The sequence below is a fragment of the Podarcis liolepis genome, assembly GCF_965112155.1.
Source record: "Podarcis liolepis genome assembly, chromosome: 6".
In the NCBI taxonomy this organism is placed as follows: Eukaryota; Metazoa; Chordata; class Lepidosauria; order Squamata; family Lacertidae; genus Podarcis; species Podarcis liolepis.
The window spans coordinates 17519856-17532669 of record NC_139559.1 but is presented as its reverse complement, the minus strand read 5'-3'; the positions used below and the strand labels follow the sequence as shown (position 1 = coordinate 17532669).

The window sequence follows — 12814 nt, the reverse complement described above, 5'->3', positions numbered from 1 at the left end:
TTATTTCCTTCAGCCACTATTCATTCAGTAAGTGTACTGCAACTTTATCCTTACAACAACCCTGTGAGGTAGATTAGGCTGCTAGACAGTGACTTGGCCCAAGGACACCCAATGAGCTTCATGGCGCAATATGGTTTTGGTTTCCTTGAGTTCAGGGGCACTTTCACACCATATGTTTAAAGGACTATGATACCTCCTGAAACCGTCATGGCTTCCCCCAAAGAATTCTGGGAGCTGTAGTTTGCTAAGGGGGCCGAGAGCTATTAGGAGATGCATAAAATAACAACAGTTCCCAGAGTTCTCACATGAAGAGGGATTGGTTGTTAAACCACTCCCAGAATTCTTTGGGGAAAGCCATGACTGCTTAATGTGGCATGCATGGTGTGAATGTGGCCTTAGTCTGACACTCTAATCACTACACCATACAAGAAAAATAATGTTATTTTCCAAGTCGGGTTATATGGAAGGAGGCGACTGCTGAAATACTCTGGCTCCTGACCATTTTTAGAGCTTCCTAAGGGTGAATTTCACACCTTATTTTTTTGTTATTCATTGGCAACATTTCTGGACCATTTTTTCAACACAGATATTCATGAAGCAGTTTACATGCCACAAAACAATTTCTAACTGTGGTTACACCGCAGCCTCATGAGTGCCAATGCTGTGTTCATGAGAACACATGAAGAGTCCTGCCAGATCAGACTAGGGGCCTCTCTAGTCCGGTATATTGTTTCCCATTGTGCCCAGAGCCTCCTGGGAAAGTCTACAATTGGGGCATGAGCACAAAGGCCCTCTCTTGCTGTTCTTCCTAGTGACTGGTACTCAGGGAGGTAGTATATAGCCTAAACTAGGGACCATGGATCATCTTAAATTGGCCTGATCCCTCTTTGATCCCTGTCTGAACTGGTGGCCATCATCACGTCTTGTGGAAGTGAATTCCACACTCTAACAGTGCTGGTAGCAGCCAGCACAGTAAGGCGCCACTGCTTATCTGGCTTCCTAAAGCAGAGATTACTGGAAACTGGGAGCAGGAGGGGCAAGGGGGCTGAGGTTGTGGGGCAGGGGCTCATGCTGCCCTGCCACCTCACCTGTCCCCCACTCTGTTGCCAGCAGTGAACTTGGGAAGCCATGTAAGCAATGTCCACCCCCCAAAAAAGGAACCTCTGATCCATGACTGCTACTGAACTGCATGAAAAAGTCCTTCCATTGATATGTCCTTAATTTCCCAACATTGAGCATCACTGAATGACCATAGTGCACAGTGTAATGAGACAGGGAGGGAAAAACTTCCCTCTATACATGGGAAAATTTAGACACCTCCGCAATGCCCCCACCCTACCCCAAATCCCATTTTACACACACTGCATTGGAATAGAAGTGGGGATGTTTTGCTGCTGAATGGTTTCTTACTCCCAGGTTAATGTGAACAGGATTGCAGCCACGGAAGAGTTAAAATTGGGCTTTCCACCAGAGGTAGTTTATCTTTACTCCTCCTCTTCCAAAAAAGCAAAAAAGCAAACGAACATGATGGATCTGCAACCATGAACTACAACAATGAACCAGGTTGGGATTTGCGTTTGGATAGCTAATGTAGTTAGACGTTTTCAAGAGAAGTGGTCATTATCCATTATCTGCATGAAATATTTTAAAGAAAGAAAACAGTCTCGTGCCAAAAAGAGGGAGAGAAAAAAACAACAACAAAAAGATATTCCTTCCAGAAGCAAAGGAAACAAGATCACCTCCAAGCGCTGTGAGATTGCTTTCGTTGCAATGTTATTTTAAGAGGAATTGGGATATATGAATGAAAAAATGCAGATGGCATATGGGCTTTGTATGGATTAGTGGCGTTATTTTGGAGGACAATGATTCACTGTCCCATTTCTTGGCCAAAACGAAATTTTCCAGACTTGGAAAGAGCCATGTATGCATATATTTTAAGAAATCTTGCTATATGTGGAAAAAGAGAGTCTATATGACTGAAAATAGCAGTTGCCAGTGTTTTCTTTTTCTTTTTAACCCAACAGAAAAAAGTGTATATTTCAAAAACAAAGAAGAAAAATTAGGCCCTGCTCATTAAAATGCAGAAATGAAACGTTATATGCTCAAACTGTAAACTAATTCAGCTGAAGTACTATGATTTAAACTGATTAACTGCTTGATCCTACGAGCTGTTTAGTCAGGACCAGTGGCACAGATGTGGTACAAAGACCCGAGGGTGAAAGAACAGCGTGAACTGTGGGACACGGAACACATTGCATGGCTCCAGGAAGGGAGGTTCTGTAGAGTAGCACCATCACAGTAGCCCAGCCCAGATGCAATCCAAGCACGTGAGACCTGGCCATGGCCACGCATGCATTCATTGCAGCTAAGCTGGATTACTGTAGCACATTCCACACCAGGCTGCCCTAGAAGACTGTTCGTAAATTTCAAGGAACGTGGAATCTTGCTGTTAAAACCTTGGTGTCAAATGATCCCTTGCGATATTAGCTACATTAGGGTTGCTGGTCTCAATGAAAGTCAAACAGCTGGCCGCCGAGACCATATAACACCAGTCTTGAAAGACCTACATTGGCTCCCAGTACGTTTCCGAGCACAATTCAAAGTGTTGGTGCTGACCTTTAAAGCCCTAAGCGGCCTCGGTCCAGTATACCTGAAGGAGCGTCTCCACCCCCATCATTCTGCCCGGACGCTGAGGTCCAGCGCCGAGGGCCTTCTGGCGGTTCCCTCATTGCGAGAAGCAAAGCTACAGGGAACCAGGCAGAGGGCCTTCTCGGTAGTGGCGCCCGCCCTGTGGAACGCCCTCCCACCAGATATCAAAGCGATAAACAACTACCTGACATTCAGAAGACATCTTAAGGCAGCCCTGTTCAGGGAAGTTTTTAACGTGTGATATTTTACTGTATTTTTGGTTTCTATGGAAGCCGCCCAGAGTGGCTGGGGAGGCCCAGCCAGATGGGTGGGGTATAAATAATAAATTATTATTATTATTATTATTATTATTATTATTATTACTTTCAAAGCCCTAAATGGCAGGAGGCCAAATTACCTAAATGAATGCATGGGTCTGGCAGCACTCTAAGATGAAACCTTCCTGTGTGTGCCATCACCTTCCGAGCCACAGCTGGGAGTAATGCATAAGAAGGACTTTTTTGTACTGGTGCTTGATGTCTGAAACTCCCTGCCACTGGAGGGTATACTGTCTCCTTCCTTGCTAGTGTCCCACCATCATTTGAGAACTTTTGACGTCCATGCTGCTTAGATTTCTTCAAACTTTTAATCCAGCCTAGAACTCTTAGGGTTTTTTATTTTTTGTAAAGAGTATCTTGCTATCTCCCCGCCTAGGCTGCCCTTATTTCGTTAGGGGTTTGTCAGTTTATTGGTGGTTTGTAATTTGCATCATCTTCCCCACTGGGCACAGTGCCTTTTAGCCCATCCAGAGGAACGAAACACATCTGGAATCTTATTTCTACACCCAGATTGCCCCTGCCTGATCAAGACATTTTGGGGCAATAAACTGATTGCGTATAATGGCCTTAATTTGTTACTTAGGGTTGCCACCATGTGGCTGACATATGTAGATTTTTAAAATAATAATAAAAAAATAAAAACATATGTATGTTGCTCTACCAGAATCTCTCCTGCTAATCAAGCGTTTTGATGAATTAATCTCCTGCGTTTCAATTTATATGAAGATTTACATATGGTGAAACCTTCTTATGGAAATCGCAGGGAGGATGCGACGCGCATTCATTAAGGCACCCTGAGTATCTGCATTTTAAAGGGCTTTGGCTGTCTTAAAGAAAATGCCCAAAACAAATGATTGGTTTAGGAAAACGTGAGTGCTTTTAAATACATGTTATTAAATAGCAGACTTCTCTTTTTGCCTTTTCTCTTTCTTTCTTTTCCCTTCCTTTTTTGTTGCTGTTGCTGTTTAAAGGTTATTGGCATTTTTAAGCATTATTCAAATGGGCTTCACCATCTGATGGTTGAACTTTGATGGTGCTTTCCAATCCGCTGCTTTCCCAATTTCGATGCCAACAAACAAGCAGTCTCAAAAGAGGGAAGGACCTCTCAGCACGAGTTCTTCTTCTGTAAAGGTTATAGTAAACATGTCAAAGCCTAATTAAGTAGAAAATGTTGTCTGTGTCGTGGGGGAGGGGTTGTAACTTACTTCTATCAGTCAGACCGTCTAAGAGGATATGCAATACCATGACGGGAAGAGAACAGCAAATTGAAGGGGGAAATGGCTTTTATTTCCCCCATAAAAGTAAAATCAGTATGGCCTCAAAGATAGATTTCAGGGTGCAATTCCAAAATCCAGAAGACAGGGCCACTGGAAGAGTTGAAACTCCTGCCAATGTGATGCCAACATCTTGCCTGGTTCTGAACCACATGCCCCTGATGGCTAAGAGGTTAGGGGATTTGCTATGGGTGCGGTTCTGAAACTTGCTACCTGCAAGAACCACATGGAGTGTGATTTCCATAAGCAACCTTATCATGGTAGTAGCCACAGCTTCAGCCTCATTAAGGCAAGAGTAGTCAAGATGGCACCATCCATAGATCGTATACGGCAACTTCCACAAGTCCCTTTACCGCTGAATATGGCAATTGTGGCTCATGGCTGTTGTCACCCACAACAGCTGGAATAGTTACCCCTGAACTAAAGTATCATTTAAGTTGGGCCTGCTGTAACAAAGGTGGGGAAGGAATTCTGCCTAAAACTAAGACTGTTCTAAACAGGGGTTGGAAGAAGCTGGAACAGGATCTAGTGATAGATCTCGGGGTGATTTTCAGTAGATCTGAAAACTGTCTTAACAATGGTAACAACACAACGATCTCCCCCAAAATTAGACTGTTGAAGAAAGCTTGGGGTCATCAGGAACAGATTTTTGGGTCAAAGGACTATGAGCTTGGTGTGGTTCTGGTGCTCAAAACTAATTTATGTGTTCATGCAGCAGCTGCTCAGAGCTATTATGTTATTTAACTCTTACTGTATGTCTTTCACACCTGGCTCCAGTTCTAAGTTCTAAATACCAAAAAAAGTAGATCCCACAAGCCTGACATCTGCCCTCCCCCGCCTTAGAACACCACTGCGAGATAGGCTGTGTACACACTCCCAGTGTGTACACAGCATCCAGTGTGCTCTCATTGTTGGTTTGGGTGGTAGTGTACACACAAATATTTGTTACAATCCATATCTATCCTGTTATGTCCTATGAAATACTGCATTTTGATGTGCTTTTCCCTAAAGCAGCTTCAATCCAAATTGAGAAAAGGAATGGCCTTGGAGCATTTTAAGCTAGTAAGAGTAGATAGATTTGTGTTTAAATTTGACTTAGCCATGACTTAACTTAGCTGCCATTGAAATAAATGGGAACTAAAGACAACTAACCTAGTCTAGTTCTAACATCATATAAGGTAGATCAGTATATGTCCATGTCTAATAGATGGCTGAGCTGTCCAAATTCGCTATGTGTCTCCCAAGCTTCTCCATCTCAATACAATACAAGCAGTGTCATTTATTCAAATGCCATGTCAACTGGATGTACCCAAGGCCATTTGCGTAACCAAAATTATTCTCCATTCAGCAGGAGGTGTGGAGTTGTAAATTTTTATCTCTATGAATTGATCAGAAACTTTATGCTGTCTGCATAAAAATGTCAGAATCCCTTTATTTGGATTATGGGCTGTGATGTTAAAATAGATTATTGGCGGTACAAGGTTTTAAAAAAGAGAGAATAAGAAAATCTGTACACTGGCATAGAAAATATTATTCTAGTTTACCCATTTGGGAATGTTTTCAACATATTTTAATAAGGATTAATAGATTATGCATGTCACATATATCTCTATGTTATGTACATTTAGTACTACAAATATAGGTAGACTTCCTCCTGAGTAAGGGGCCAGAATTACATTAGTTTCATTTTTTCTGAGCATCCTGAAATGTTTTATTAAGATCATCAAATGGCATAAGATTGCTTTACCTTTACATAACCCATAGAAACAAGAAAATCAGAGACTTTACCTCTTTTCCTTGGGCCAGTTGTCATTTTCTGGAGCGGGTTGATATCCATTTGAGGGCATCATTTTAATGGGTCTTAAAATGATCTCACACATTAATTTGCTAACTGTTCCATTAAGGGGTGGTTAGAGCTATACTGTTGCAACAGGAAAATTATTAACTCAAAATCTCTAGAAGTTACAAAGAATTATGATCATCTGCCAATAAAAACCAACAAGCTTTGCCAGCTTTTTCACTCCTTGCGCTAACAGTCCATAAAGCAGAAGGTTAAACCCAAATCCAGTAGGGAAAAGCAAATGCCAGAAGTAGAGAAATGAATGTGCAGTGTTCTTTTTTTATAATAAGTTTTATTAATTTTTCATTAATAATAATCCAGTATGAGCCACATTAATACAATACCAAATCATAATACAATTAAAAGAGACAATTATTCCATTCCAAATTAAACATTTTTGGGTGACTTCCCATGTTCTGATTTTGTGCAGTGTTCTTGCTTATGCTGTTGTTTCATGTATCGATGTTCCTTTTCAGGTTACGTCCAAGACGATGATTTGAAAGAGGAGGAAGACGTAAAAGAGGAGGAAGAGGATGACGACGAGAGCAACTCGACAGCTCGTCTTCAGGGCAGCAATGACCCTGGCACAGATGAAGAACACGATGCAGGCCCCGACCCAAAAGGTGGCTTTAGCTACCAGAACTCTCCAGTAAGTCATATCTCTAATCAGGATGTTGAAAACGAATCCCTATTAAGTGATGCGAGTGACCAGGTGGCGGATATTAAAAGCCTTTGTTCTAGAGAGCCGCAAGACCCCAAAGCCAATGTCCACCCCAAACTTCCCAGCGAAGCACATAGCTGCATGGATAAAATGACAGCGGTATACGCCAACATCCTTTCAGATTCTTACTGGACAGGTCTAGGACTCGGACTCAAGCTGTCCAACTCGGATAAGAGGGGCTGCGACAACAGGAACGGGGCAAGCAAAAGTGACTTTGATTGGCACCAAGACGCACTGACCAAGAGCTTGCAGCAGAGCTTACCAGCGCGGCCTGTCTCCAAACCAAACCTTTTCAGCTCAGTCCAGCTCTACAGGCAAAGCAGCAAAATGTGCGGGACTGTATTCACCGGCGCCAGTAGGTTTCGGTGCAGGCAGTGCAGTGCTGCCTACGACACCCTGGTGGAGCTGACTGTCCACATGAACGAAAGTGGTCATTATCAAGATGACAACCATAAGAAAGACAAGCACAGGCCTGCCAGCTACTCCAAGCCCCGCAAAAGGGCCTTTCAGGACATGGATAAGGAAGATGCCCAGAAAGTCCTGAAGTGCATGTTTTGTGGCGACTCCTTCGATTCCCTTCAAGATCTAAGCGTCCACATGATAAAAACAAAACACTACCAAAAAGTGCCTTTGAAGGAGCCGGTGCCTACCATTTCTTCCAAAATGGTAACTCCAGCTAAAAAACGTGTGTTTGACGTCAACAGGCCTTGTTCTCCAGACTCGACCACGGGGTCGTTTGCAGAGACCTTTTCTTCCCAGAAGAATGCAAACCTGCAGCTGTCCTCTAACAACCGCTACGGCTACCAAAACGGAGCCAGCTACACGTGGCAGTTCGAGGCGTGCAAATCACAGATCCTCAAGTGCATGGAATGCGGGAGCTCGCACGACACATTGCAGCAGCTCACCACACACATGATGGTGACGGGCCACTTCTTGAAGGTCACAAGCTCGGCCTCCAAGAAAGGAAAGCAGCTTGTTTTGGATCCGCTGGCTGTGGAGAAGATGCAGTCGCTTTCCGAAGCGCCAGCTGGCGGCGATGGTCTGCACGTGAAGCCCTCCAGTAACGCGTCGACAGATTCTACAGCTCCTGCTTTGGAGCTGAAGAAAGAAAGGAAGCAAAACAAAACGGAGGAAGTGAGCAAAGACGAGAAAGCGGTGAAGAATGAAGACTACGAAGACACTCTTCAGAAACCGCTGGACCCTACGATAAAATACCAGTATCTTCGGGAGGAAGACCTGGAAGATGCTTCCAAAGGTGGTGGAGACATTCTGAAGTCTTTGGAAAACACGGTCACCACTGCCATCAATAAAGCTCAAAACGGAGCACCCAGCTGGAGTGCGTATCCTAGTATCCATGCAGCTTATCAGCTTTCAGAAGGAGCAAAGCCTTCCTTACCAGTGGGGTCCCAGGTGCTGCAAGTTAGGCCAACGGTCACGAATAAGCTGAGGCCTATTGCTCCAAAATGGAAAGTAATGCCTCTGGTTCCTATCTCAGCTAACATGGCCCAATGCACTCAAGTGAAGAAGGAAGGAGACACCAAAAAGGAAGCACAAAAGGACCATGTTAAAGAGGGCAACAAAGTTGTGGATGCAGCCCCTGCCTGTCAAAATGAAGGTCACTCTCCCCCTCAAGTTGAGGTGTGTGTAGAGCCTAAAAATCCAGAGCCAAGTCCTTTGAAAGAAGAGGACAAGGCAAAAGATGAGGAGGAGAAAGACAAAACAAATGCAAAGGAATCGGCACCATCAGCTCTTACCAATGGGTGCACTACTTCTAACCACTCCTCTGAGCTGCCTTGTCTAAACCCTCTGAGTGCTCTGCAGTCTGTGCTGAATAACCACTTGGGGAAAGCCAACGAGCCTTTGAGACCTCAGTCCAACACCAGCCCCAGTTCAAGTGCAGTCTCTCTGTTCCACAAACCTAATTTAAACATGATGGAGAAGCCAGTTCTGTCTCCCACCCCAGCGCCAACGAAACCTGCAACCGTTACATCCAGGCATTATGTGTTCGAAAACAGCGATCAGCCAATAGACCTGACCAAATCTAAAAGCAAGAAGGGAGAGTCTGTTCAAGCACAATCTTGCACTTCCCCACCTCAGAAACACGCCCTGTCTGACATTGCAGACATGGTCAAAGTTCTCCCCAAAGCTACGACGCCAAAACCTGCTGCCTCGTCCAGAATACCATCGATGAAACTGGAAATGGATGTCCGGCGTTTTGAAGATGTCTCAACAGAAGTCTCCACGTTGCACAAAAGAAAGGGAAGGCAGTCCAACTGGAATCCTCAACATCTCCTCATTTTGCAAGCTCAGTTTGCTTCCAGCCTTTTCCAAACTTCCGAAGGTAAATATTTATTGTCAGACTTGGGTCCTCAAGAACGCATGCAGATTTCCAAATTTACTGGACTGTCCATGACTACGATCAGCCATTGGTTGGCAAATGTCAAGTACCAACTCAGAAAAACTGGAGGGACAAAGTTTCTGAAAAACATGGATAAAGGGCACCCCATCTTTTATTGCAGTGACTGTGCATCTCAGTTTAGAACCCCGTCAACGTACATCAACCATTTAGAATCCCATCTAGGTTTCCAAATGAAAGACATGAACAAGCTGGCTGTGGAGCAGCAAACCAAGGTAGAACAAGAAATCTCCAGAATTTCAGTTCAAAGGTCTCCGGAAACAATAGCTGGAGAAGAGGACACAGACTCTAAGTTCAAGTGTAAGTTGTGCTCTCGGACATTTGTGAGCAAACACGCAGTAAAACTTCATCTAAGCAAAACACACAGCAAGTCGCCAGAACACCATTCACAGTTTGTAGCAGAAGTGGATGAAGAATAACTCCTAAGGTATGCATGCCTTAACTGCAAAAAGAGTTTAAATATTATGTTTATCAAAGGAAGGCTCTCAAAGCACTTCTGCTTTCTTAAAACAATTGTGTTTTCCAGGATGCCCATTTCTTTCCGGACAGTGGCTCCTCTGCCTGTAACTGCTGCATGATGGGACAAATTTAAGAGGTGCAACTGCTTCCATGATGGGAAAAACTTTGCTTTTTTGGTGTCATTTTGCTCAGCCAGGCTGCTGTTAAAGGCACAGGAACCTCTGCCAAGAAAAAAAATTGGCAACCTCGTTTGCTGTTGACACTATGTTCCCACTTAGCTATCCAGTCCATTAATCTTGCATTTGAAAAGCAAAGCATGACGAACACTTCACTCTAATGGCTTCTATTGAAATTGTATTTGCTTGTAATATTTTAAGCATCTGTGTCACCCTTTTGTCCCATAATCTGCACAGAGGAGTGGGAGTCACAGCAACTCGGATGGCGTTGTCATGTGTTTTCAGTGTCGTTTCAGACATGGATTGCCACATTTGATGATTATTTCCTTATGGTTTCAAGGACCTCTTTCACTGCTTCTCCTTACACTGCCCATTTGATTGTGCATCAGGTCTGTCTATATCAGAGGAGGCTAACCTGTGATACCTGCCCCCCCCCCGATGTTGCTCAACTACAACTCCCATCACCCCAACCATTGACCATGCCGGCTGAGACTGATGGGAGCTGGAGTCCAACAACATCTGGGGGACAACAGACTAGCAATCCCAGTCTATAACCTTTTGTCCTGTAAGACCTCCAACAGCCTCCTTATTTGTTCTGATGCAATGTAAGGTGGGATGTCCAAAAGACAGTCGTTGGGTGCATGCCATGTTCAATCACTGTTAGTCTCCATGAGTACTGGGGTTAGATGGAACAATGGTCCAATTCATCACAAGGCAGCTTCATGGTCCCATGTCTTACCAGGACGCCAAGGGATCATACTCTCTTGTAAAGGGACTCTCTGCAAATGAGCTCCCAAAGGTTGTAAAGATACAAAAAAAAAATGCCTACATCCAAGCAGCCTTTTGGGGGGAAGGAGCTCAATGAGGAAGAGGAAACTATTTCAGGGGGCCCCTGCAACACAACAAGCAAGTGCTAAGCAGGCAGAAAAGCAAGGTAGGCTAGAAATCCACACCAGATAGTCCAAAGAGGCATGAGAGATGGGAAGCAGGAGTTCCTTATCCTATTTATAAAATTTTATGCTGCTTTTTTATGTCTGAAGTTAAAATTTAAAAATGGTAAAAATGATACACTTGCATTTCATCTTCCCACACTTCTGGGATCTTCCTGAAGCAAGGATGGGGAACCTGCAGCCCTCCAGGACTGCTGGACTCCAGCTCTCATCCTCCCGCTTATGCATAGCCAATGGGTAGTGATGATAGAGTTGTAGTCCAGCAACATCTAGAGGGCATAGCTGTCAACTTTTCCCTTTTCTTGCAAGGAATCCTATTGGGAATAAGGGAATTTCCCTTTAAAAAAAGGGAAATGTTGACAGCTAGAGGGGCCCCTCTGTTCTAAAGGGAGAAGTGCATTCCATCCCCTTTCTCTGTCCAGCACCCGGAAGCACAGGGAGAGGAGATACATGTCACACTTCCCCTCTCCCCACTCCTATGGAGCATCCCAAGGGGATTTACTTAGGTGTCAATGTCCAAGCCTACCTTGCTATAATAGCTCCTGCATGCCTAATCTGTGTGCTGATTAAGAGCCCGAGATCCCTGGGAAGATGAAAAGGGGGACAGGACTCTGCTTTTTTAATGGTTGTGTAAGGGAGAGAATGGCAACGGGTTTAATTTGTCATGCAACTTATACACCTTCTACTCTACTATTAATGGTGCAGGAACCTTGTCCTTTTTTTGCATCTAATCACCGTAGATGCAAGTATGGGTCGCCTAGACTCCAAGGTGCAGTTGCCGGCACTCACTCCCAACCCATATGCACTGGCTATTTGTCTTCTATGTTCCTCTTCCTGTTCAAAACGTGAATTCTCTGCAGCCAGAAGGTAACACTCAACAGTTGAGTAGACCAAAGTCCATACAATACACTGAAAGCCTGTATTCCAAAAGAAAAAAAGGGGAGGCGGGAAGATAACATTGGTTATGTAGTCATTATTCTAGATAAACATATGGCATCATAGATTCATTTGTGTAACAATAAATTCCTTTGTCACATATAAACGTATGTAGAAGTCTCACTCTTTAATTATTCTGGCTAGTCTTAACTGCCCTTTTGAATGTTTACACAGTCCTTTCCTTTGTAATCAGATACATGTTGCTTAGCTCATAGCATTATACACACACTGCTCAATACAGTGCACATTATATTGGAGAAATGAATAGAGCCCCATATTGACTTGAACTGAACATGTCCTGCTTATTCTGGTGTGGTCTCATATGCTTGCAATGCAATCCCTCTTCCTTTCAAGGAGCTGCCGTTAGAACCCCACGCCATGCGTGAATTGAAGCACCACACAGCTCTCGTTGTTTCCAGAACCGTTTTTAGCACAAGGTTGTCTTTTCTTTTTAAGAAGGAGAGAGAAAACACACAGACCCATTTGTAGTGAGCTGCTCGTTTTCAATCCTGAAACAGGGGGCAAATAATTCAAGAATACACTTACATCTAGCATTTATGAATATACTATTAGTCTGATGCATAATAAATAAAGCCTGCTTAACTCCAAAACCTGACATCTTACGTTTCTAAATTAGTAACGAGCATCTGATAGCCCAAATAAACTGTTGCGGCAGAGGAACATTTCATTGAGATGAAGGGAATTTACTTCCTAGCAGGTGTGCTGAAAGGGACGCAGGTGGCGCTGTGGTCTAAACCACAGAGCCTAGGGCTTGTTGATCAGAAGGTTGGCGGTTCGAATCCCCATGACGGGGTGAGCTCCCATTGTTCAGTCCCAGCTCCTGCCCACCTAGCAGTTCAAAAGCATGTCAAAGTGCAAGTAGATTAATAGGTACCACTCTGGCGGGAAGGTAAACGGCGTTTCCATGCACTGTTGGTTCACCAGAAGTGGCTTAGTCATGCTGGCCACATGACCCAGAAGCTGTCTGCAGACAAATGCCGGCTCCCTCGGCCCATAGAGCGAGATGAGCGTGCAACCCCAGAGTTGTCCGCGACTGGACCTAACGGTCAGGGGTA

At 44.1% G+C, this 12814-nt stretch overlaps 1 protein-coding gene across 6 annotated transcripts in view; it reads left to right on the top strand.

Annotated features, from left to right (window-relative positions):
• The window catches only part of TSHZ2 (teashirt zinc finger homeobox 2), a 334352-nt gene that overhangs the window by 218786 nt on the left and 102752 nt on the right, over nucleotides 1-12814 (top strand). For 3 of the 6 annotated variants that reach the window (XM_083507975.1, XM_083507977.1, XM_083507976.1), the window contains one exon: nucleotides 6557-9644. In XM_083507975.1, coding sequence (XP_083364101.1) covers nucleotides 6557-9636 — 3080 coding nt within the window. In that variant the 3' untranslated portion in view covers nucleotides 9637-9644. Of the gene's footprint in view, nucleotides 1-6556; nucleotides 11845-12814 lie in introns of those variants that run through there. The other 3 variants (XR_014527281.1, XR_014527282.1, XM_083507974.1) reach the window with 2 other exon arrangements.